The sequence below is a fragment of the Pygoscelis adeliae genome, unplaced genomic scaffold (assembly GCF_000699105.1).
Source record: "Pygoscelis adeliae isolate BGI_AS28 unplaced genomic scaffold, ASM69910v1 Scaffold363, whole genome shotgun sequence".
NCBI lineage: Eukaryota > Metazoa > Chordata > Aves > Sphenisciformes > Spheniscidae > Pygoscelis > Pygoscelis adeliae.
In genome coordinates, this window is record NW_008824474.1 from 1,068,245 (window position 1) to 1,094,490 (window position 26,246).

The window sequence follows — 26,246 nt, forward strand, 5'->3', positions numbered from 1 at the left end:
AAGAAAAGAAAGCTTTATTTTTTAAGTTGGATTATTCTGCCTCTTGCCTGTCAAGATATACTGGTCCTGGTGGAAATTCTGGTCCTTCTTGTTGTATTGCAGTTGACGAACAGGGATTTTCCAGAGCAAAAAAATCTCCCCTCCCATCCTCACCCAAATGTGCCCCAGAACCTCAGAGAAGAAATTGCGGAGCTTAAGTGCAGATGATTTCCATTGCATTGCCAGCATGGAAAAAAAAAAAAAAAAACCTAAAAAAATCACTGTGGTACAGAAATTTCTGACACCTTTCTAAGAAAGGGAAGCTGATTGAGGCAAAGGTAGGGGCCACATCCATATAAATAATGAGACATTTAATTCCCACTGCTTTCTCTGTGTGGAGTTACAAAGCTGGTTACCTTCAGAGAAGAGGGACTAAACAGTCTGTTCATGATCATGCTGTTGGACCAGGAAAAACCACCGGGCTATAGGGCTGTAAGAACTTGACAGTGTCCTTGGAGCAAGTCCCACTCTTCTTCATGGGGAGACGGGCTTCTCACCAGACAGGTCGTCTCTTTCATGCTTACTTGGTTTAAAAAGTATGAAGTTTACCCATGTAAAAACTAATGGCAAGTCATTCTTGCCTGACCAGTTTATTCTGAATCAAGAACGAGAGGGGCAGATTTTAGATACTGAAAGTATAAGGAGCAGTAGCACTAAGTGGCACTATTGTTCAAAACAGAATAGTTAGATACATTCAAAGATAATAGCAATGCCCATTATGTTTCAAGTTACACCTCAGGGAAATTTGGCTCACTCTTCATTAGACACACAGACTTGAATTTTAGCTACTTGCAGCAGTCGAAAACTATCCTGAATATACCTGAACTACTTACAGTTTTCTATTGCCACACAGGGTGTCTGTGTCTTGGTGTGAAAAAAGTATGCAAATTGAAGTATGAGACCAATCAGTAGAATTTATTTCAATGAGAGAAAGAATCAGAAAGCAGATGTATACATCCGTTCCCCAGAAACAATAAACCAAATGCCATTTAAGACTGAGTCCAACAGCAGGCACCAATTCTATCCCATAGCCACGCAACGCAGACAGGTCTTACTGATTTGATCACAGTGAATGCATAAAGTTCAAAGGAAAAACACACCCAAATACTCCCTTAACCAGAAATGACACGGTCTTTCAGACTACAGCTTCAAGATGCGTTTTAGTAAGCATTAAAAAAAACAAGTATGAATGAACGCCTTTGTACAGCTTATGGAAAGGAGGTTGCAAAAGGACTAATGAAATGAAATCTTCCACTCTCTTCCTATTCCCCATACCACAGCCTGTTTGTTAACAGTAACGTGTGACATGTCACACGGGGCTCTGCTGAGCGGAGCTCCTGACCTCTGACACCAAATCACTGATAAAGTCATAACATGGTAAAAAGGGCCGTCCAAGTCCCTTCACAATAGCCAAGCTCTGGGAGTCAGCAATGCCTGCCTTAACCCAGCTATCTCCATTAAGTGTCTCCCACCACTGTTATCAGAACCAGAAGTGAAAAGGTACTAGCAAAGGAAGGATATTTTTGCACAGTGCTGTTTCACTGGATAGTGTTCGTGCCTGACTTCCACTGTCCAGCTCAGCAGCAACGGGCTGAGCGAGGGGAGCGCATGTGTACGAAGGCATGCATAAGGACCTCAGTCAGCCATGAAGGCTGCTCGTAACAGCGTGCATTCAAAGAGCAAATCAAATGGCAATCATTCAACCATGCCTTAACATATTCATATCATTTTGTTTTCCTTAGCACCACCTCCTTTCTCTCCCTGCCCTCAACTGAGGACAAGATGATCTAGGAGCCAGCCTGTAATCTCCCTCCACACCATTCTCTTATTGGACCTGGGGGAAGCACATGGCAGAAGGAGAGCACCCGGAAAGCTCATCGCTTGTGGCTCTGTGTTTACAAAACAAGAGACAACCATATATAGGCAAGAAAGAATAATTAGCAGATATTGTCTCAATCTTACTCCTCCTTTATTCATTACTGTCTTCAAAGACACCCCCTTCTTCCCCCAAAATAAACCCCTCCTTGAAACAACAGGATGGACACATCACCTTGGATGTTTTTACAACCTGACAAAACATATTAAGTGCTGACATCTAATTCATCATTCTCAAGATTCCGCACTTGTCGCGTCTATCAGAATTTCTCTAGAGATCTGAAATACCAGAAAAGGAATCCAGCACTTGCTAAGAGAGTATCTTCCTAGCCATAAAGGATTAGGGCCCTTAAATAAAAGAAAAGCTGAAAAAGCTGAAAATTCTGCGTGAGCTGATGATAGGAACAGATCATTACTATGAAAGGTGTGAATACACAGAGGATACACCATCCTCCTGCACCAAAAGTATTTCTGACCAGCCAGTCTAGGTAAATCCAGCCTGGTATTTATGTATTCGCTTGAAGAAAAATACATATTAAGGACAGAATTACAGTTAGGAATATGACAACGATGCTGCCATTAGCCTCCAACCAAGCATCACTAATCCAGGAAATTAAGAGATTAGATAAAAAGAAACCCAAATAAATTGAAATAGGAAACATATAGTCAAGGAGGTCAAAAAGTCTTAATGTTGCTGTATAGTGAGGACAGACTGGGACTACGGCATCTGAGTGTTTGTATTCCTACAAGCTTTTTTAAAGCTGATTCCACCTTCCTGAATTCATTGAATGAGTAATCACTAGCATTCATTCATTTCATCAGGCTTTTTTTCTTTTCTCCCCTTCAGGAAGTTCCCATTTCAAAATGACTACATGGAGACTGTGCGAGGAGCACCAGCTGGGGCTCCTGCACAAGATTTCTGGCTTTCTGGAGGAGCAGATTGCCAAGCAGCAGAGTGCTATTTTAAGGGCAGAGCTACTGGAGAAGCATAAGACAACCAATGGTCGCCAGTTCTCTAGAGAGGCTTGCACCTATTTTGCACGACTGGAGCCTCACAAAGCAGCCTGTTCCACTCACAGGTTTGGCTTTTAATTTGCAGTAGAAGAACTGGCTTGGGGCTTTTTTTTGAGGTGAGAACACATACAAAGAAATGGTGCGAAGATCCTGCTTTCTGAGTCCTGCCAGCACCAAACTTCCGATGTTCTCTGTGGTTCTCCCTCATTCCCACCAGCAGGCAAGGTTTCAGTGGCACAGGGGACACTTCAAACAGAAATATGCAAGCCACTCAACCATTAAGTCATTTAACCTTTGAAGACTAAAGCTGAGTGGCACGGTTAATCCACCAGTGAAAGTCTGTGTGTGCCCTGTCTCCCCCAGAAGAGTGGCATTTCAGCCAGTAAAGCGCTTGCCTGCAAATTGTCTGCAGAAAACTGGTAATAAGTTGCATTATCTCTGATATCACAGTGGTCCTATTTAAGAATTTTGAGCCTTGCTGTACCCTATATGTAACATTAAATACAGCCATTGCTAAAAACTTGGCTTAATTATTAGCTGATTTCTTCATATACATGCAGGCAAAAAATTTCAATTATTTTTAATTATATGGAAAGTTCCAAGTGTCTGTTTTATTCCATTAAGATCATTCAGAACTCAGTAAAACCCACAAATGCTTAATTCTTTAAATGACAGTTGATAATTAATTTGAACTCAGGCTAATTAAAAGATTTGCAGATTGCAACAATCTAGTCCACTTTCAAAAGGCAGGCTTCACATCTGCAGAAAATATGCTCTATTTTTTGTTCAGATTAAAGATTCAGCCCCTACTTTAAGTGCAAAAACCTCTTCAGCCTTAACAGTGGAATTACAGCTGTCAGCAGGTAATAGAAGCGCTCAGTCGGTTTGGGCTCTAAGCTACGAACCGTCTCTTGAGAATACCCAAGTCCATTGCTCCCACTTGCATGAAAATCTAGGCACTGGAGACAGAAACAAGAGCTTTAGCCAGAGCCTTTGGTAGTAACAACCTTGGCTTAATCCCCCCTCACCTACCAAACACTTACCTGTTTGTGCAGCACCGTATAAAGGGGGAAACCAATGACCAGCTCTGACAGCCACCTTGCAACAAAATAAGGGAACTGTATTTGCTAGGTGCCCCCCTGAAACACTAGCTTCAGTGGATAACTTCAAAAAGTCAAGATAAAATATTTTACTTTAAGTTTGTAGCCAATGAAAATAAGGCTTGTGGTTGTGCTATAGCTCTCTCCACACCCACAGTTACTTTTATCCTCACTGATCAAGTCCAATGACATTTGACAAAGGGAAAGTGACTCTGGTGACAGTCCTACAAGTCAGTAGCTAGGACAGAAGCTAGCTAGGACTCCGAAGCCAACATGGGCAGAAGTTGTTTTTCTCATATTCGGTACACCAGAGCCTGAGCCAATTAGCACGTCCATAATTTCCAAGCCAGCATCATGATGTGCTGTTTCCACCCCAGTGGAACAACCTCCCTAGGGACATGGTAGAGCCCCCATCACTGGAGGGTTTCAAGATGCAATTGGACAGGGTGTTAGATAATCCCATCTAGGCTCCCTTTCCCATGAAAGGTTGGACGAGATGATCTTTTGAGGTCCTTTCCAACCTGGGCTGTTCTGTGATCACTAGGAGCACAGAGGTGAGGAAAGCGAGGTCACTTTTGCACAGAGCAAAAGAAGGGCTTAAGGAGGACAAAGGACCCAATCCCACAGTGCATAAGTTGTGCTGCTTTCAGTATGCACTGCTTTAAATGCATGAAAGTCATTAAGTCTTTGACTAGCATGAACGAAGTTGGATTTTCAGCACGACACCTTCACACAGCTGCTGGCAATGAGCTTCCTTCATATACAAATATAGTTAATGTATACAGCGATTGTTGGCTTGATTCTCCATTTAGAGTGAGTAACGCATATAGCCATAGTAACCAGCTCCTGCCACCGAGTGTTCCTTCTCTTCTGAAGTCAATCTATTTATGTATGGATCTGTGAAGAGGAGTTTACGTCTCTCCTGTTGGAAGAGTAGGTGAGGGAGACCTGGCCCCGCAGTTCTGCCACACACTGCAGAAGTGACATGCAGTGACCTTGGCTGTTGTTCTGTAAGTGGTTTTCCAGCACGTCACATGCATCTGTTACCCACTCATTGACCCACTTGACTCTATATAAACCAGCCAATAGTCTCTTTGCTAAACAGGGTTATTAAAACCACATTGATGTGCAGTAATATCTCCAAACAAATTTCCCAGTCAAGGTATTAATAGTTTTAAGATGTTGGAAAACCACTTTCACAGAGTTCATGGAGTTTCACAGCAAAATAGGTTTGTAGCTAGCATTCACATTAGCATTTTGCCTGCCTACATGATCTTGAATCTGAGGACATTTAGCTTTTAATGTTTTAAAGATACAAGCATGCCAGAGCCTTTAACACAAGATAACAAAATCCAATTTCACTTGCCTAGATCAGTCTTTGTAAGTGTTGCTACCCGAGTGCTGAACTCAAGTCCCAGATCTGATCTAAGCTTTATCCCTTTCTAAATGGGTAAAAATAAACGTATCCTTTCTTGCCCTTTATGGCAACAAAAACATTGCAAAGAAGGAAGTACATGTGTACTGTGAAGAACTGAGCTGGGCGGCAAAGATTACCCCAAAAGGACGTGCAGCAAGTGCTACTTTGGTTGTTGAGCCCTTTATAGTAAATAGTGGTGTTTTATATATAAATTAATGATTCAGATAGTAGCTTAGACTACAGACCTGTTCCTGGAAGAAGGAAAAATCCTGCCTCCTTCCCTAGCAAATGCTAAAGAGATTACAGAGACCTTTGCACAGAGGAATAATATGTAGAGACTAAGAAAAAGCTCAAAGCTATTGTGATATTTTTAATTGTTACACAGTACCTTACTGAATGAAAGGGAAGCTGGCTATGTGCGTGAACTGTGGAAAGCAGCTGATTTTAGACAGCAGTAAAAACAGGTTTGACCTAAATTGCTGAGCTTAACTTTACCTTGGGCTATGCACAAGTGCAGAAGTTACCAGAACCCAGCTGGCATCAGTAGCCCACTGAACCCCTTAGCTTATCCCTAAGTTGTGAGGCATCATTGTAACTATCCAACAAAAGAATTACCACTTCGTATCAGTGGTATGAGTGGCCATTGTTTATTTCAGTCCAGCAGAGTTCTCACCCAAGCACACGACCTTGTTAGATTTGCCTGGGACTGACAATGTTTAAAGAGTCTGGGAGAAATCCAGGAAAATGTTATCGCTGAACAGCAGACAGAGACTAATGCCAGACTTCAGCTACCTGATTTAAAATATTTATCACACTTCAGTACTGCTATGAACGGAAAATACTTCCCAAAGATTAGCGCCACTCCTCCTATCTCTTCTCTAATCACTTTCTACCTTAAGCTTTGAGAAATGGAAAAATTTTGGGGAGGTGATGGTGGAGGGGACACTCCAGTTTCTGCAATGCAAGCCATCCCATGCTTCTTAGCTTGTGGGGCAAAAGACACTCCTATGTCCTGCCTATCCACGGCTGTACTGTAATAGTATTTTTTAATTGCACACATCACACTTGTTAGTAAAATTCTTACAGAACTTAAACTTTCCCTCTTACTGACATAAAAACATCAGTTTTATCTAAATAGGATATTAAGAAGAGATAGAGGAGCTGTAACTGAGTATCACCCTCCTTTCAGACAGTGAAGTCATCTCCTGGAGAGCTTCTGTACCTCAGGACTGGCACTGCCTGGTCTCAGCCAGGCGGCTTTTCACCCTCTAGCAACGGTCATTTGCAATCCTCCTGGGGTGCAGACTTGATAAGCTAATAAAATGGCATCTGCAGTTTAGGTCTAGCTTCTATCCTTTCTTCTCATCAGCTCATGAATAAACATGACAGTTTATCATCAGGCCTTGAGTAGTTAGATTTATAACAAACAAGGCTTGGGAGCAGGAGGGAAAGGGGGAAGGAAAAATGTCATTTGAGTACTCCAGGCTTCAGAAATAGAACTAAAATTGGAGGCTGCACGACCTCACTTCAGCACCTGCGTGCGTAAGCACTCTGCTTCCAGTGATGTGATTAGATGCTATTTTTCCCCGGGGGCTCTGCCTCATTCTGCATATGAGATAGGCCTGCGTGGGGAGGAAGGCAAAGTCAGGTGGTGAAGGAGACACTGCTGTCTGCATGTCCCTTTTCACTCTGTTGCAGAAGCTGCCTTCTGTATGAGTCAGAAGTGGGAAAAGAAAGATGATTTTAAGATTCAAGTAATTGCTTGCTGCATTAGAATGCCAGGAGGCTTCACCACAAAGTATCTGTGTGGTGGCAAGCAAGCCATTTACACCAACCTTTAGACTAGCAACCACCATAACTGGTTTTATTTTCCATGCAACTGGGCTGAAATCCCCTGGTCTGCATGGAAATGCAGAGTGGAAGTGCATGAGAGTACTACTGTGTGCCAGGGCTGCAGCCAAAGCCACCAAGAGCCATTCTTTGGAGCTGTAGAAAGCATATCTGTGCAGGCGTGTATAAAGTGTTATGGACTAACAAATGGAGGCTTTCAACTTTTCACATAAGGAGCCCCAAATTAGCAGTTTACCCCAATTTGCATCTTGATTCTCTGTTGGTAAGATGAAGGTAATTGTATGTAGATACCGTAATGATAAGTACCATACAGAAATGAGCGAGTGAGAAAGGGGCTGCATTTTAGATATTCTATCTTCATCTGTTTAATAGCTACACATTGGCAAAGGTTCTTCACGCATACACAAGTGTTCGAGCACAGTCTAAGCAGCAGCACGTGTTTGAGCAGTTCGAAGCTGCAGCTGCGTTCTGCTCACGCAGGGAGAGGCAGGAGCAACCTCTATTCTGGTGCTCCAGAGAGTCAAGTAGCCTGTTACCTCTCTGGGCAAAAACGGCCACCTTGGAGGGCAGCGTGCATCAGCCAGCCCAAAGATTGCACTCTCTAAGTAACACCATGCCTAAAAATATACAGCACTTCAGGCCACAGACATTAAATAGGTGAAGAAGAGACAACAACCTCATTCAGACAGGATGCTGTTCCCCAGCATATTAACACTCCCAGGCCCCCCAGTAAAAATGACTTCTGCTCTTGCCCGTGATAGGCATAAAGGCATTTACTCGGTCTTTGCAGAACACAAGCAAGGCAACAGCACAATACCATGAAGCATATTCTGAGGAGCTTTTCAGTGTTGAAGCAAAGCGTTAAACTGATACTGAAACAAACACAATAGCTCTCCGAGACTTCCTCCTGCTTCAGAAAGCCACAACAAAGAAATTGTATTGATTCACCTCATCCTGAATTTAAGTAAGACAATTAAAGGCTTCTTTTAAAACCTAGATTCGCTTCCAATTGCTAGATACATGATAAAAATAAACCAAAGATATTTTTCTAAGCTTTATCCTCAAGAGATAAAAAGAGAAACTATTAAGGTACTTGATATGACACATAAGCAAGCAGAAGTGGCTCCTGATCATAGCCCCCACCCTCCAACCACAATTAAATAAAATATGTTGTAACTGAGCAGCACGGGTTTCCCCCCCCCCCCCCCCCCCCCCGGGGCTTATCATAAGCCTCTGGATTTTTAAATTACAATAGCCTTATATTTCCTTCAAAGGTTATAGGACATTCTGGCTGTATTGTAAAACACAGCTGAAATGCAACACTTGAGTATCAATATAAGCAAATACTAGACCCAGATAGATTATTCTGAAGTAAAACTGAGCCAAAACAACAGCTGCTTACTTACAAAATTAGTTTTTAATAACTTAATACAGTGCAAAACCCTAAAACACATTGATAGCTCAGTTACTCTGAAGAAAGATTTAACTAATACAGTGTTTGCTCTTTCATGTAAAGACTATGTATGGGGAAATCAAGGGCTAGCCGTCCCAGAAGTATGAGGTGCTTGTTCCTCATGCAGAGATAACCTTTCCAAAGATGTACTTTGGCCCAAAGGAACAGGATCCTACAGAATTCAAGCAGCGTGTATTAAGTGACAACCCACAGGCTGGAGTTAGAACAGAAACTCTATCACGAGCCAGCCACATTAAAAGAAAACTGCAGTCAACTATTATGCTACAGTAGCTTAGCCAAGGAAATCTGGGACTTTTCCACTCCTGTGAATTTCTTTAGGATCTGGTGACACAATCCTCCCCTTTCCCTGCACTCTCCTTTCTTTATCCTAGAGCATAAGCAGTGCTGGGAACTTCCCACAGAAAAAAAAAAAATTCCACTGGCCATCTCCTAGGCTCCCCATGTTGCAACGAGGAATGCGTAAGCCACCTTCATCATATTTCTCAAACACTGAAGAGTTCGTTTTTGATGCAGAGCTTTAGGAGATGATATTTTAAAGCCCTGCAAACAAGCAGTGCTTTCAGAGACCATCTAAGCAAAAAGAGCTACAAAACGCCCTCTCTGGAGTAATGTATGCTGTCCCCGGTTTTGTCTCTCCTTTCTTTAAGAGCCCTAGAGCTTTGTATCACACACACACGTAGTACGCTGTGTTCAGGACTGGGATTGTATACTGACTGAAAAGATACTTCAGATCACTTCCAAGTATGTTTCAAGGTCCTTTGTACCTTCTTCCTTCCTGCCCCTATACAGTAAATGAAGTTTTTTCATTACCTGCTTTCCTCAAGGTTGAACAAAGGCTCAGCTATTACCCTAACAGCTTTGGATTCAGTTTTACATACAAGTGTAACACTATGCATGTTTGATACAACTAGGTTGCACGCTTCCTATTGCCATTAAGACTCCTTGCCTAGACTGTGGCCAATTTTGTCCATGCAGTCCATTTTTTCAAGCTAGGCCAGAGCTGCACTGCAAGACTAAAGTTCTGTGCTAGGTGAACCCAGATTTCATTCCTCCCAGCCGGATGCCTTACCCCCACACCATCTGTTTTTTTCCTTTGTTTCCCAAGTCAACATTGAGAATTCATAGGGCTAAAGGAGAAACTTGCTGCCCCACTAGGTTTGTTACATTGTTTTCCCTTTTTAGTGGTTTCTCCATGAACCTTCTGTTGAGAAGGAAAGATGCTGGCAGAAGGAAGAATGCAGCATGCAGTGATGCTTTTACACATTCCTCCTGGAAAGATGGGGTAGTAGGGCAAACACCACAGAAGTTTTAATAGAGATACACCAGTAGATGTCTGGTGGTCAGCCAAGACCATCAGTTAATCCCAGGTCAAAGGATTGGGACACAAAGGATGTCCCTTAGGGAAAGTTTAACATATTGCGACTATGAGAACCTCAGGCATAGCAGATTCAAACAGAGGCTGGACACAAAAATGAGGATCATACTGCTTTGTTATTTCTGTTCTGAAATGGATGCCCTCTTTGATAAAGGTTCCTAATTTTTCCAGCAGTGACCAGAACAATCCAGACTGCCATTCAGGAGGTGGGGAAGCACCTTGCCCTGGTTGTCAGGCATGGTCCGGGACTACCAAGATATTTACATCAACAGCTATACAGTTTTCAGTGTGGCATAATTCAGCCTAACCAGTTATCCCTCATTTCTGTGTACTCCTAGGAAAGCAGCCAATTTAGATTGGACTGGTGTAGAGAGATACGAATGTGTCACTGGGGATATAAAGCTCACAGACTGTTCCCGATTTCATCATGCTGCAGAAGGGAAATTGGTGAGAAAGAGTTGGAAAGGAAGCCTGTTTCAGACAGTGAACAAATCTGAAGATTTCAGAAGTAACCAGATGGGAACGGATGGAGGAGTTTGTTTATATATAAACCAACTTTGCAAGGCTCAAAAGCATTTTTTGTTAAATAATCACTTGCCTAAAAATACTTGATCTTTGGCTGCTAACAATAAACTCTAAGAAAAAAGGGGCAGAGAACTTCTTCTTACATCTTCACAAGAACACTGAAAGCAAAACCTATAAAGCTGAGTGTCACAGTTTCAGTGGAGTTTGTCCCAGTTTTGACCTGCACTTATTCCAGAAAAGTGCACTGCTAGACAATTCCTGGAAAACTAGACACATACCTCTGAATCAAGAAAATTGTAAGCATAAACAAGACAAATCCTGGCCAGCGGTTAACACTTTTGGCACTGTTGAATCCGTAGCTAAGTGGTTTTTAGACCTCTTTACTCAGGATTTTATATTTTGTTTACATCATCTCTAAATAAATCCTACTACTCACAATCAGTACTAAATAATTCCTGAAAAATATATCAGAGATCATATCAGCTGTTCATTATATTGCTTGTTTTAAACAAACTTACTTACCAGCACTTACGTTTAGGATCACTTCCTAGAGCAAGGCCATGCTTTCAGTTTGTAAAGCTCAAAAGTCCTACCGTTTGTGCAGGATGTTAACTTCATCCTGAAGTTAGGAAAATTCCAGGCAAAGTTTCACAAGCCTGGGAGGAAAGCATTTTTTGCCTACATTAAATTGCACATGCTAGCACAAATACCACAGCATAGATATTTTGACCACACCAATAAAATAATAATAATAATAATAATAATAATAATAATAGTAAATGTTGTCTTGTTTAGAACAGGGATAAGCATAGGGAGAAGACAATGACAGCATGGGAATTGGTTCAGGAAAAGCTTCATGTTCCATCTTCTGTGCAGGCAAGGATGACTGATTGCACTTAATTAAAAAGGCAGAGTTCGATTCCACAGCCTGTTTTATCCCAGAGGTGGGAAAGACTCCACTACTAGATCCAAACAGCACACAAGAAAAGCTTCCTAATTTGAATACAAGACAGAGACTTCACCAGGCAAGAGCAAGTGGTAGGCACTGTCACTTGGAATCAGTGGTGAAAGAGCTGGAGAGATGCAGAAGTAGGGGAAAGCGAAAGCCTAAAATAAACCACTAGCAGGGAAGTAGAAAGAGATCAAAGAACGCAGAATCGAGACCAAAGAGAAGGGGAGTGGTAAGATGAAGACAACATACAACATGATGAATTGAAGAGCATCAACTCCAAACTGTTTACCATCTCATTATCCCCAAAAAGTACACCAAAAATGAACTAGAGAGCACAGAAAACACACACTACAGAAAAAGAAATACTGTTTTTACAGCAGGATCTAAATAATATACAAAGCTGTATAGAACCACATGCTGAATGGGAAACTTTCTCCAGATTATGCAGAATAAAAGACAGCTACTTTCAGATAAGAAGTACTAGAGTGCCCGATATGAGAAGTGAGGTTTGCTCTGAACTAAGACAGCTCAAGAGTCTCTGCACTTGTAAAACAGGCAATTGACAACCTGACATAATACACAGATAATTAAAAATCGACTCTATTGAAGACCTATTCATTGTGCTGGTGCCAGCTACTCTCTGCACTAAATGAGGGAGCCTGTGGGGAAAGAAAAAAAGTCCAATAGCATATTGGATACAGCATGTAGCAAGAATATTAAAACTGCACAGGGAACCTTATTACAGAACTATTTTCAACACTGATAATATCAAGACACCTAAAAGCAAAACCCCAGAACACAGCTATTTCTCTGCATGAATTAAGTGCAAAAATCTGCAGGGTTTTCTACAGTGAGAAGAGCTGTATGTTTTGAACCAAATTTTAAACAGATGTCAATTTATTTGCTAGTTCCATTAGCCGCTACTCATTACCAATTGGAAAAGCACTGCCAGGAAAGAACACAGAAATGCTGTCAAAGTAGCTTGATGTGTCCATGCATTTATTTGCTATCCAACCCAACAGAATTCAGCAACACTTGGCTTAGAACAGCATACTGAAGCAGCACATTTTGGGGGGGGGCGGGGGGGGAGAGAAAATCAGTATTAATACACCATGCTTATTATTGTGTATTCTATCATGTAAACGCCAAAAGATTCATTTACCATTTTCTGGAGACATGAACCTTATTACTGCATAACCTTACTCTGATGAGCAGCTTGACGTTTTTGCCCTCCCACTCCACCATTTGAAAACAAAGTCAGATCAGCATTTATCAGTTTAATTAGTAACATGCTTGACATTTCCTACTTGAATTTCTTTACATGAGCAGTTTCTGGCAGAAAGGGAGAAACAAGCAACTTATTTACTTACCCTTTTCCCATGACCAAGAGACTTAAATAGAAGTGAACCCGTGTCTGCAAATTTACTTTGACACTCAAATTTCTTAACTCATTAGACTGAAGTAAAAATTTATCGTTAATGAAGTTTTCTTTCCCAATTGAGTTTGCAAAACTAACAAAACCCCTCACCTCAGCAATTCTGATAACTTTTTTTTTTGACCTTCCTAAGCAATAACTGCATTTTATGCAAAAAGGCAAGCAAACGGCACATACTGTGCACAAAGTTGGCAGACATCCCTATAATTTACCTCACTTAGGAGAATACATAAAACACAGAAAATAGAGCGATTATTTTTTTTTTTTTTTAATTCCCTTGGTCTTCACAGAGACCAGAACAATGTCTCTAAATCTTACCTGTGGTTAAGTTATAAAAAATATATTTCAGGAACAGGTTAAAATAGATACAATTCATCTGATGTTGTATAATTGCAACAGAATGTACAAGGCAGTACTTAGACATGAGTTGAACAGATTCAGTAAGACACATCTATTACACAACTGAAAAAACCAAAGAATCTCAGTATTTTAAAATCTAGCCATTACAGATTAGATACAAATAAAGGCAGTAATGCTACAGAAAAAGATAAATATTAGATCACCCAAAACTCTAGTAGTTCCATCAAAATACAGATGCTAATGAAATAATTCTGCCAACTGCTAAAAGACATGTTATTCATGTCACATGTAAACTAAGGACAGTGTTCTGCCGCTCAAAAACGTGCATCAAATTCTAGTACTAGTCTTTCATATGAAAGTACATTTTTCTAAAAAACAAAATTACCTAAATAGTTATACAATGAACAACATATGAAATCCCGTTGGTGTACAGCAGAAAGTGACAATGCTGACAATAGCTAGCATGCACCAGATAGGACTGTCAAAAAAGTGCAGATCTTTTTTAAAGAACGAAAGGAAATGTTGTAGGATTAGGAAAGTATTATCTAGTATTTAAGAAATATTTGTACATTCATGTATTTCATTTTAGCATGCTTTACCTAATTGACGCTATTTGCTGAAAAGTCATTCAGATGTGGTGGTCTGCTTGCTCAAATTCATCTCTCCTCACAATTAGAAATGCCTCCACATATTTACTACATGAAGCACTTGCACCAATACGCTGATAAATACAGCTTTCAATGTAACACATTCTAATTGATATAATCCGTTTTATTTTTATGTTTGTACCTTAGACATCAGGAAGCAACATTGCACAAATAATGATATTCAGAAGAGTCAAAATTAACAAGATTAAACTATGAAAGTCTTAACCTATGAAGCACGCTGCTTGCCAACAGCCAACAGAAAAATACATAGACAAAAAAGTTGACAGTGACTCCTGTTTTGGCTTATGTTTCCCTATATATATTTAAGAAGGTTAAACACCAACAAAAGTTGCATTCAGCTCCCAATACAGATGATAACAGTTCTACCAAGACCATCAGAAGACCTATTTGCTATACAGTAGCTCGGGGTTTGTTTTTTTTTTTAGACCAAAACTTCCACAATTACTACTTTTTCTTCTCAATTGATAGTTAAGCTACTTTAATTTTAGATTTTTTTTTAGCCAGATAGTATATGCTAGCTTCAAGTTTAAAAATCTTTACATATATTCATACATATGCATAAAATGCTAAAACCTTAACAACAGAGCCCTATAAAGTGAGGTTCACTGTTTCTGCACTTAACTTGCCACCACTTAGACTGTGAATCATTGCAATCATATTGGAGTGTTTGTTCAATTCTTCCTTCTGCAGTTTTACAAGCGCTTCTTTTTCTTCCAAGCGTCCTTCCAACTGGGATTTTTGAACTTCCAGAGAAGATGCCTGGAGAAACAAACAAAATGTTATCATTTCCTCCATTACCAACTGAAAAACATACACAATACAGTGAAAGCCGAGTGGCCTGGTGGTGAATTTAAGCAAGTAATTAAAAGCACAGTTTTAAAGCTACAAGCTTGTTTCAGAAATATCTCTCAGCTATGCATTTGGTGCACATGAATGATTACAGCTACTGCCACACTTCAAAATGTTAGATACCATGGGAAAGCACCAACCCCCATGTTATCATTGTCCTATTTAAGCAGAAGTGTTTACAGTTAAGCCATCCACATTTCATTTCAAGCCCCACACCAGTAAATATTTACCAACAAGGGAAATATTTGCTATATACTGGATAATACTGCCTGGAGAGATTAGACTTTGCTTCCAGGGAATGGAAACACAGCAAGTGCTTTGCCAGACTGCACACTTTGTGACTGCTGATCAGTTTGCATGTAAAATGAATCTCTGCCTTGTGAGTTTAACAGGCAAGGACATATAGGCTGCACTGAAGTTTTGGGGATTTTGTTTTGGTTTTTTTTAAACATTACCCAGTTAACTTGGTATAGCCAAACTGGTCTCTGTTTTGAAAAAAGACACTATTTTTGTTAGAGATAAAAGTAGATATTTTATTAGAATTTCAAAGATCAAAAAGAAAGTCAGATGCATGTCGGTGCATACATATGTAGCATGTGTACCTTAATTCAGGACACGAGAAAAGGGAGAAAGTAAGCCAATCCACATTTTACAGTAGTCAAAACTACTGAAGAGGAGCATGCTACATTCTCTTATTTAATATTGCACTACAGGTGTTTTTCTTCCAGACGTTATATACTCACACACCATGCCTCATATAGCCTCATTAGAACGTGACCCTAACTTCACTTCTCTTAAATGCAAGCTCAGCTACTCAAAACTCAAAAGGTATACAATTAAAGCTGAGATAATTTGTTCTTGTCCACTACATAGACTGCTCTAGTTTCTTTAGCCACTTTATCACTGAAATGTTGATTTATGAACTCTACCAGTTATAGTAGATATCTAAAATTCCAGTCCCTAGAATGCAGGTGCAAATAATTCCTTACCTTGATACTCAGTTCCTTCCTTGCTTGTTCCGTTTTACTTAATTCCTTTCTAAGAATATCTATAGTTTGTTCCATATCTGTTTTTTCTTTCTGCTGAGCTTTCAGTTTTTCTTCCAGAACTTTTATTTTCTGTTGCAAGGCTTAAGAAAACAAACACATTAAAAGATGGGTTGCCAAACTTAGAAAAGAGATACTGCATTGCCTGGGAAACAAGTACTTTCCCCCCCCCCTCTTTTTTAGACTCAACATGGCTGCTGATAATTTAATTACTGAGTAGTGCCACCTACTGCTAAGTTTTAGTGGTTGCTTCCAGTCATTTGCAGAAGAGTTAAATTAAGCTCTTGTAATTTGCAGTTCCTACAGAAAATAGTTCTAATGGACATGCTGCAAAAAGATCCCGAAGGGACATATGATGCTGTGCAGAGATTCAGTGAAGTCCATATAGTCTGGGAAATCACATTTATGTATCCTTTCAAAAAAATAAAAATCTATATTTATTTCATTCAACTGTTAAATTACATATCCCTGGCTAACTTTAAGATTTACAAGTTACTAAGTAAGATATAGCTGCTTATCCAGAGCACTTAACAACATCTAGTTAATCCAGTTAGTTCTCTAGGTTCAGTGACCTTTGGGTAAGTGACTTACTCGCCATTTTGCCATCTCTCTCCTGTAGCTGTTGCTGTAATTCTTTCCTGTGATCTTCGGTTTCTACCAACTGTGCAACAGTCCTAAAATTGCAGACAAATTTTAATGATTGAAGTGAGATATGCCACTATTTCTTTGTCCTAAGAAGCTAGAATGATTTTTGCACCATTTCCAATTGCTGTCAGGAGCTTCAAATCAACAAACCTATGAATTTGCAGGATGTGAGTACAGACAGATTTTATTTCCTTTTTTCCCCCATGAAACTGTCACTTCCCTTCTCTGATCACGGACACATGGTAGAAACTACTGAAAAGGTTCATACCTGGAGCTTAAACACCAGAAACTTGCCTTTGATTACAGCCACAAAGCGTTCAAAATACCAGGACAGAACTGAAATTGTCATTCAACCCGAGTCAAAATTCACTGCCATTAGTGACTGAGTATGCTGGGTTTTTAGCTCTTAGTATGCTCCTGAATCGACAATACCATTAGTAAAACCTGTTTCAGGTATTACCCATGCAAGCACATCTATGCATAAAGATTTTCTAGTACCATTCTGAACATGTTCCAGATTGTCACACAACACTCAGCAAAAATGACCATTTCATAAGATATCGCCATAGCCCATATATAGGTCTGCTGCAGTCCTCACTAGTTAGGATAATATTTAGTTTCCACGATCATTTAATATATAGGTACTGTCATCTACCAGCATTATAGCTGTAACCAGAGCACTTTATACTCTGTGAAGCTAATCTACTTTTTCCATTACTAGCTAGCCTAATTTCTAGGCATACTCTAACTGCCACTCGCCTTGCCTAGATGGCATCTGCTGTCACTCTTCCTTACTTGTTTATCCACTTCCTATCTACCAGTTTCTATGCTGCAGCCTCTAGCAAGAGGGGGGGGGGAGTGTACTTCCATGGTCTCCATTTTATTTGTGGGAGTTCAAGAATATCTATACAATAACTGCTCCCCCCACCTGCCTTTAAAAAGGGGCAGCTTTCGTCAGAATATCTCCCCAATTACACTGAGCTGCATATTGCACCAGTGAAAGTAAGCGTCCAAATTTATTCAGTAGCAAACTAATGTATCGGTATGGAAATTTTTCCATTTGAATCAGAACTCAAGGCAGTGATTTGGACTGCTCTGATTACTGACAAGGCAAGAGCCTGGAAGGATGAAGTGAACTTTGCAAGTAAAACCAAGCATAGCATTTTATTTCTAAACTGAATACAAGGCCTGCCTATGAGCATATTTTAAAGATATCTTCTGCAAAATTAAGTATTAAATAAAGTTTCTCAAATAGGAACCCTGTTCCCTTAGTTACATTGGTGGAAGGTACATCAGACCTCTATTTTAAGCCATCAGAAAGGAAAAAATTGTAATTAGTCCTCAAGAAGACATAAGTAATGCTAGTTTTATGGTTGAGTAATGATGTTTTATACCATAGACAGAATACCAACCATCACTATTTCTAATATAATTTTTAAACGTATTCATTTCGTAGGGTTGTTTTTTTTCCTGATCTGATAACATTACAGAGAAACCTTGCAGGCTAAAAGGGAATACCTGAAAAATCTTTGGGTGATAACAGCATTTAAGAATTCAACAACCAAAAAGGTACCTCCCCACCCCCCCAAATGCACCCAAGAATTGGGTTGTCTTCATTGCTCTTTAATTCCTACTGTTGCTGAAGACTGTGGGTATTCCTCCCCGCCGCCAACCAATATAGGAGGAAACAAAATAAACCAAAGTCACTACTATGGATTTTCATCTAACATACACATATAAAGCAACACTGAAGCATCTTTTGCTTCCTCTAACTCCACTTCTCAGATGTTTCTTAAAGCACAATTGAAAAATTGAGACTAAAGTGCTATTTAGTTTTACTGTTATCTTTAATTTGCTTGAAAAAGACTGAATTGAACTTACCTGTCATTCTGCTGCTTGAGTGATTCACTTAGTTTCTTCATTGCTTCCATTTGTTTATTTAGTGAATTGCATGTAATCTGTAGATCTTTATATTGTCTTTCAGTTGTTTCATACCTACAAATGAATTAGGGGGTTATGGTTGAAGAGTATAAGTGCTTTTGAAGAGCTTTTACTTTAATAGTTTGTCCAATAAAAATACTTGATATCATCTGTGCAATCATCCCACTCAAGCTAAAAGCAAGGGGTTTTGGCAGGGGTGGTGGTGGGGGGTGGGGTGTGTCAGTTGATGATTTTTTGGTGGTAGTTTGTTGTTTGTTTGGGTGGGGGGTTTTTTTGTTTTTTAAACAAACATACTTGGAGGAAGGAAAAAGAAAACCAAGCCAAGCTTTAGTGGATCCCTTACATATACCTAATTATTAATGATCAGGAAGCAACCTTCCTCCAATAGAAAAACTCTTAGGAACATACAGATGCCTTTAGAAATTTGACATCCACAAACTGTTATAAATTAGCTATTTGCAGCCATCTTTTAAGGGACCCTTTGGGTCAGTCTATGACCTCCAGTTGTCTGGTGATACTAAAAACTGAACATACTGAAGGCAACGCAATGTGCATTTAATACAAGTTTATGAGGCAGATCTCATGCTCTAAGCAAATGCTTTCCAACTTTCCTCCCAAAAGGAAAATTCTTTCCCCTGATGTCAGTTATCTGATTGTTTTTAAGGAACAGTATATTTAAAGTGTACAGATTGTTTAGAAAGCAAGTTTTTGCTTTTGAAACACATTGTAAGGATCAGAAAGCTATTGTATTCCTACTTTGGAGAATTTACAACTGCTAGATACTAGATTGAGGCTGTTTCATTTCACATACATTAGTCAAATACATATTCACAGAGTGTATGGCTGCATACAATTCAAGCAAAAAAGAAGGCACTTCCACAGTGACCATATTAGATACTTATTCAAGAAACCCCATAATGGACAAAAGTTTTATACATTTTCCCTCCCTCAATGACTCCCTTACTGGCAGCAATATGACTTCAAAATTGTCTAATATAATGCCTGTTCCCATTATTAAGCAAGAAACTTGCTCTCAATTTTATCAGCTTCTTTGCCCTGCTGACACCTAGTGATGAGACCAGCTCATGTGAGTTGAAAAGCCAAAGTTCTTTTAAGGCTTTATTCTTCCAAAGCATATTCTATTTTCATAAATAGTTTCTATCTCTACCTACTTTTTGTGCCTCACATGTCCTCTTTTAGCTTAAGATCCTAAAGAAATAATGCTTATAAATAATTTGGGACACACAAGGTACCTACCTCCTTCCTCCCTACCTCAATTTTACCTAATTTCAGTCAAATTTGCTGCAGAAGTGATCAAATATGGAAGCTCCTACTTTATGCAGACATACTGCATTAGCTGCTTCTCCAGACTATTTATAGCATGTCATCAAGACAGCATATAAGATCAAAGAAAGAAGCTGAGAGTATGGTGTAATACTAATAGAAACTAAGCATTGTTAATTCTGTTTCTTAGAGAACGATGCTCCCTTTTGTACCAAGTTCATGCTGTTTCCTGAATGGGACCTTCAAAGTCTACAGCTTCAGTTCTCACTCCATTGAACGTATTAACTTCTTGAATGACTTAAGTTAACCTCATTGACAAGCATGTAGAAGAAAGAAAAAATAATGAATTTTTCCACTTAAAAACATGAAGTAGCATGTAAGGTTGCCCTTTTAATGTGCTTAGCCCAGTAAAGGGCTTAATCACTCTTTGAACACAAAGTATTTGCTTAGAGAACTTAGGTCCCTTACCTCTGAAGAAGATCGACAGAGGATTTTTTCAGTATTTCATGTTCTTCAGCAACTGTTTGTAACTTCCTGTTGTGTTGAAAGAGCTGTTCAATGTCAGTCTGTGCTCTTTCAGATTCTACCTGCTGAGCTTTCAGCAAATCATTAAATTCTTCATTTTTTCGTTCTGCATCCTTCAACATTGCAGCAAGAGTTCTCGCCTTTGAGTGGAAAGACACCCCCCCCAACAAAAAAACCAAACCACTATTACAAGCAATTCTGTTTCACAAGTCACTTTGTAATACGCACATTTGAGGTCATAGATCTAACACTAAAATCCCATCAGCTACATTAAGAAAAGGATTTCTCTCACCTAATATTAACTACAAATTAATTTGTTCACTAAATTCCTTTAGCTCCCTTTATAGACAGCGTGAGGGAAAAGCGAAGAAGAAAGTAAAAGATGATGCTTTTTAGCTATGGATTTAGTAATCTGCAGCCCACACTTTATTATAACCTTTGAAGAATAGAAACAATTCTGAGTTTTCAATGCACACCTCAAATACATACCCCACGGAAGCAAGCTTTATTTGAAAGTTCATCTCTGACAAGTGATTAAAGGCACAAACAGGAAACAGTTTTTCATATAGCAGCAAATTCTATAGAGAATTCTAGTAAGTACCTTTATTCATTTTCAAGATTACTACCATTAAATTAACACTAATGGTTAACAAACAATAATCAGTACAGTAGGTTAGTTTTGTTGACTTCCTATAAGGGAAAGGACATTAAAGAAAACTGTTCCAAAGAACAATCCAGAGGAAAACAGGATGTTTATGATTAAGACTGCCCTAACTTGCAAGCATAGCTTACAAGCTAAGCAGTATAGAGTTTCCACACATGCAATCACAGTTAAAGCTACCCAGAAAATTATTACTCAGCCCAACCCCAGAGTCACAAAAGGAAGCTCCTGCTACTTACCTCGGACTCAGCCTGGGCTCTCTGACATCGGTACTGAGCCATCAGCCTATCAGCCTGAGCCAGAGCTAGTGCCTTTGCTTCCAGAAGGTCTTGCAGCCTAGTTTCTTTAGACTGTACATGGGAAGAACATTTTTCATTAACATTTTCTGGATGTACAGACAGCAATGTAGCCATACACATTAGGTAGTACTCACCGCTAAAGCCGACAGCTTCTGCTCATAGACATCCATTATGTCAGATATCCTCATATCAGTGATTGGCTCCTTCATCTGTGGAAATGTTTTCCAATTACTGCTACTGTAAATTTGTATTTACTTAGATAGGTAATGTGTGCCTAAAGAGCTCAGTAGTTTCGTGAACTCCACCTGTCCACTAGCTTTTTAAGTTCTTATTTATACACCTGAGACTGTCTGCTCAAATGCATCCACCTGACTTTTGTGAAAAGATGGTAAATAATTGAACTATTTAGGCTGAATAGGATTCATCTGCAGAAGATTATCAGTCCAGCACTATGAAAAGGTAGTATCACCACTCTAAAACGGTTCCCCTTCGTCTAATCTTTCCTGGAGAATTAGAAGTCCCCTCATAGGACACCTAAAGGAATTTGTCCTAATATTAACAACACGAAATGCACATGGCTAAAAATCCTTGTTCATACTCTGTGGCCTTCTCAACACACAGATTATCAGAAGAGGCCTGGGAAAGTTGTTCTGAAAGGATACTATCCAGAACAGAACGTATTATGTTAACCCATTGACTTACTAGAGGAAATTTATTTACCATATATGGCACAAGTCCTAAGTGTTTATTAAAATATATGCCCAAGTCAAGTGAGAATGCTACTTGGCGATTTCAGGATATTTTTTCTTAGGCAGGGCTATTATAACACCAGTTTTGAGCAGCTGTTCATATATGCTGATGCATGACCAAGTGCAAGCTATCCCAGCTGTTCATACAATGAACACCTACTGAAAAGCTACCATCTCTGCACCATTTTGAACAATTATGTAAGAATTTTTTTGCATATTAACAGTAGCCCCCACACAGCTCCAGTTCTCAGCTCATTTTCCTGTCCCTGAAGTAGGAAACAAGTAGTTTCTTTTCCTGCTTGCAAACTTGTCATCTCTATGTCCTTTTAAATATTACTGCTATAAGAAAAGCTTCTGTAAGTTCCTTTCACTCTCTCTGTATAGTAATAGTATTTAAAGTGTTTTCTCAATTATGTTTTTACACACATTTGAGCTTCACACAACATACGAACACACACAGAGATGAAGTACTGGATATTTTAAGTGAATGTGTATATTGAGTTTTCACGGAAAGTTCTACTAATTAGAAGGTCTAAGAAAAGATTCACTCAACAATTCACCAACAACTTTCTCCCCTCAAAAATCGAAGCAGCTTTACAATTTGTCACATTACTGGAAGCTGCTGCACTAGTGCTGTTAGGCACCTGTGGCTGCTTTGACTTACATATATACACAGCAGTGCACCTACAGACTGTCACATGCAGCCCTGAAAAGGATGATCAATGGGAGCATCCAGTGGCAGAGTACTAAGTAAGCCAATGAAGACTCACTTGACCTTTTTCACTATTATTCTAGCAGCTGACTGGAACTGGTAGCTTGCTGAGTTGCATTCTTACCAGTTGTAACAAAGAGAGGAGGGTTGCAAAGCTAAGGCTGGAGGCAATGCCACTAATACAGATATCAAGCCGTTATCAGGCACTTTCTGTTAATTTTCCCAATTTGCATACTGTTCTTTTAAGCCAAAAGAAAATAGAAGCAATAATCCATCACTCAGTCTAAAGCAGCTACAAAGCAACTAACTTGCTTTGAACAGAAGAGAAAGGAAATATATTCAGTATCTGACAGTATGGCTCGCAAAGAAGCACACTGTATGTGGTTCCTGTTTGAGTGTCTCATTCACAATGCATGCTGCTGCAGAGGGAAGCAAAAAAAACTTTCTTCTGAAGTAATAATAGTACCTCTTCAAGAAGGCCACAAAAACTGAACTGCAAATGCTAAAGAGTCAGTTACAGGCAAGAAAAGGAAAATGTTTGTATGCCTGTTTAGGCATACAAGAGATGCATCATACTTACAAAGCAGCATATCATCTCTATTTTATCACAGGCTGTTTCTTAGGAAAGGGGGGAGGAGGCTCCTTGTATGTGTCCCAGCAAGTCTAGGCAGTTGCGACTATATCTGACACCTGCCTCCACATCTGACAGCTAGAAGAGTGTGGGCAACCCCACTGGAGAAAGGCATCTCAAGAAGGACCCCAGCTTCTGATGTAGCACGAAGAATCATCATTGAATTCTGCTACGGAGCTTAGTAAAAGGATCACATTCTAAATAGGTAAAGAATCTAAACTGAACTCAATTGATACATGCACTGTAACCTGACACTTGGTTTTTAACTTCCGTCCCACCCAGTAGAAGTGTCAAATATTTAACAACAGTATATAAATTCTACTAACCTCTAGTCCAGAATGAAGTTTTTGTATTAATTCCTGAATATTTGAAGTTGTGGATTCATCACTTGAAGGACAGGATGAAGAACACCTCGCCGAAGTAACGCTGGTCACAGGTAACTGCATTTGGATTCTTTTTGATGCGTGCTCCATTTCTTGTTGTCTGTAAGCATTATTTGCTGCAATGCTTTCACCAAGTCTGTATAAACATAGAGGCTATTAATGAAACAACCTGCTACAAATATCCTTGCAAGGATTGAAGATGAGAACAATTTCATAATATAATTAACTTCTCTTTCATTGAAAACAGACTACTGAGAACAGTCGCATTTGCATTATCACACAACATTAAGATGTAGTATCAGACATGTGCCCAAACTGTCCAGAGATACGGAAAGTAGAAAAAAAAAGAAAGCCTGTCATGGCTAGCCTTTAGAAACAAATGCAGTATCTCGCCAGAAAGGGCATGGTGTTCAGCTCGTCTTGAGCAGAACAGATCAGATCATGTCTCTTATTAGCTTGAGAAACAGGTTATTTCACATGTCATTATTCAACTTAACTAGGCCACTCTTTTTAAGTAAGAAGATTGAGAAGGTATTTAGTAAGGATTTTTATTGGGCATAAAAATAAGAAGATTGAATCATGAAAAGGCAGAGTGCTACCAATAAACGTTAGGTTTTTTTCCTTGACTGCGATGCTATTTTACAATACTATATTGAGTACAGCACAATTCATTTTGTAAGTTTTAACCAAAATTTAAGTATGCAGACAAAAATACAATCAGTTAAAATTTGTACAAGGAAGAGAACACAAAAGCTTAGATATAAGTAATTACAGTACCTATATTCCAGTGTATGTAACTTGTGGTTGGTATTTTCAAGGCAGCTACTAATGACATGTTCCAAATCAGAGAGAATGAGAAGTCGAAGAGCTGATTTTTGAGGCACCAGTCAAAAAAATCTTTTCTTCTCGATAAATTCCTTAATTACTAAGTTATCCCAACCACTTCACTGAAGTGCAGTCTCAATTGCTTCCTAAGTGAACAGAGCCTATTTTTAACTTGCATTTATAAACAAGTTATTTGGCTATTCCATTGTACAACTCCAGACATATTGGATTGTACAGATCCTTCATTCTTGCAGCCAGAGTATTTGTTACTGGCCATTACAAAAATGTTTCCTATATCCACAAAATCATGTGATCATACAATAGTTGAGGTTGAAAGGGACCTCTAAAGATCATTTAGTTCAACTCTCCTGCTCTAAGCAGGTTGCCCAGAACTACGTCCAATAGTTTTGACTATCTCAAAGGATGAAGACTCCACAACTTCTCTGGGCAGCCTTTTCCAGTATTTGACTTCCCCTTACAGTAAATGGTTTTTTTCTTATATTCAAAGAAATTAAAAAGTTTTTTTTTCCCCTTATATTTCAAGTTTGTGCCTACTTCATCCTGTCAATGGATACTACTGAGAAGACTCTGGTTCCATCTTTGTTCCTTTCCATCAGACATTTACACACGTTGATAAGGTCCCCCCAAAGTCTTCTCAAAACTAAACAATCTCAGCTCTCTCAGTCTCACTTTGGTGACACGTGCTCGTCCCTCAAACATCTTAATGGCCCTTCACTAGACTCACTCTAGTATGTCTGCATCTCTCTTGTATTGGGGACCCCAGACCCGGACACACCATTCCAGATGTGGTCTCACCAGGGCTGGGTAGAGGGGAATGATCACCTCCTTCAATCTGCCGGCAATGCTCTTCCTAATGCAGTCCAGGGTGCTATTGATCATCTTTGCCATTCTTGAAGACAGAAATTACAGTTGCTTTCTTCTAGTCCTCAGGAACCTCTCCCAATCACCATGACTTTTCAAAGATAACCTGGGGTGGCCTTGCAATGACATCAGCCAACTCCCCAAGCATTCATGAATGTATCCTGTCAGGTCTCATGGACTTCTGTATATGTCCAGTTGGTTTAAATGTTCCATAACCTGATCCTCTGCCACCCAGGGTAAGTCTTCTTTCCTCTAGACTTTCCCGTTGCTCTGAGAGACCTACAATTCCCAAAGGCAAATCATACCAGTGAAGACCAAGGTGAACAAGGCATTGAGTACATCAACCTCTTCCATGTCCTTTGTCATCAGGTCCCCTGTCCCATTCAGCAGAAAGGCACACATTTTTCATAGTCTGTCTTTTGCTGCTGATGTATTGGTAGAAGTCTCTTGTGTTGCCCTTCACATCTGTCACCAGGTTCATCTCCAGGTGAGCTCTGGCTTTTCTAACCCCATCCCTGTATACTTGGACACTCTCTCCCAAGTCATCTGTCTCTGCTTCTACCTCTCGTATGCTTCCTTTTTATACTTGAATTTTGTGTGTATGCACACTTGAATCATGTGTGTATGAATATGCCACGTTTGTTTGATTTTCTGTTCGTTGGAATGGACCATTAAGGCCTTGAAGAAAATGATCTTTTGTGAAGGAGGGGTGAAGAGGATGAGGCGGGG

The 26,246-nt window shown here is 39.6% G+C and overlaps 1 protein-coding gene across 1 annotated transcript in view; it reads right to left on the bottom strand.

The window, feature by feature from the left end:
* Positions 1–13,337: 13,337 nt before the first annotated feature.
* Positions 13,338–26,246, bottom strand: part of KIAA1524 (KIAA1524 ortholog) — a 28,552-nt gene continuing 15,643 nt past the window's right edge. Inside the window, exons 14-21 of the mRNA XM_009321383.1 lie at positions 23,754–23,946; positions 21,470–21,544; positions 21,276–21,386; positions 20,319–20,515; positions 18,507–18,620; positions 16,572–16,654; positions 15,924–16,063; positions 13,338–14,844 (exon numbers count right to left, since the gene is read on the bottom strand). Of these exons, the coding sequence (XP_009319658.1) occupies positions 14,674–14,844; positions 15,924–16,063; positions 16,572–16,654; positions 18,507–18,620; positions 20,319–20,515; positions 21,276–21,386; positions 21,470–21,544; positions 23,754–23,946 (1,084 nt within the window). The 3' untranslated portion in view covers positions 13,338–14,673. The remainder of the gene's footprint in view (positions 14,845–15,923; positions 16,064–16,571; positions 16,655–18,506; positions 18,621–20,318; positions 20,516–21,275; positions 21,387–21,469; positions 21,545–23,753; positions 23,947–26,246) is intronic.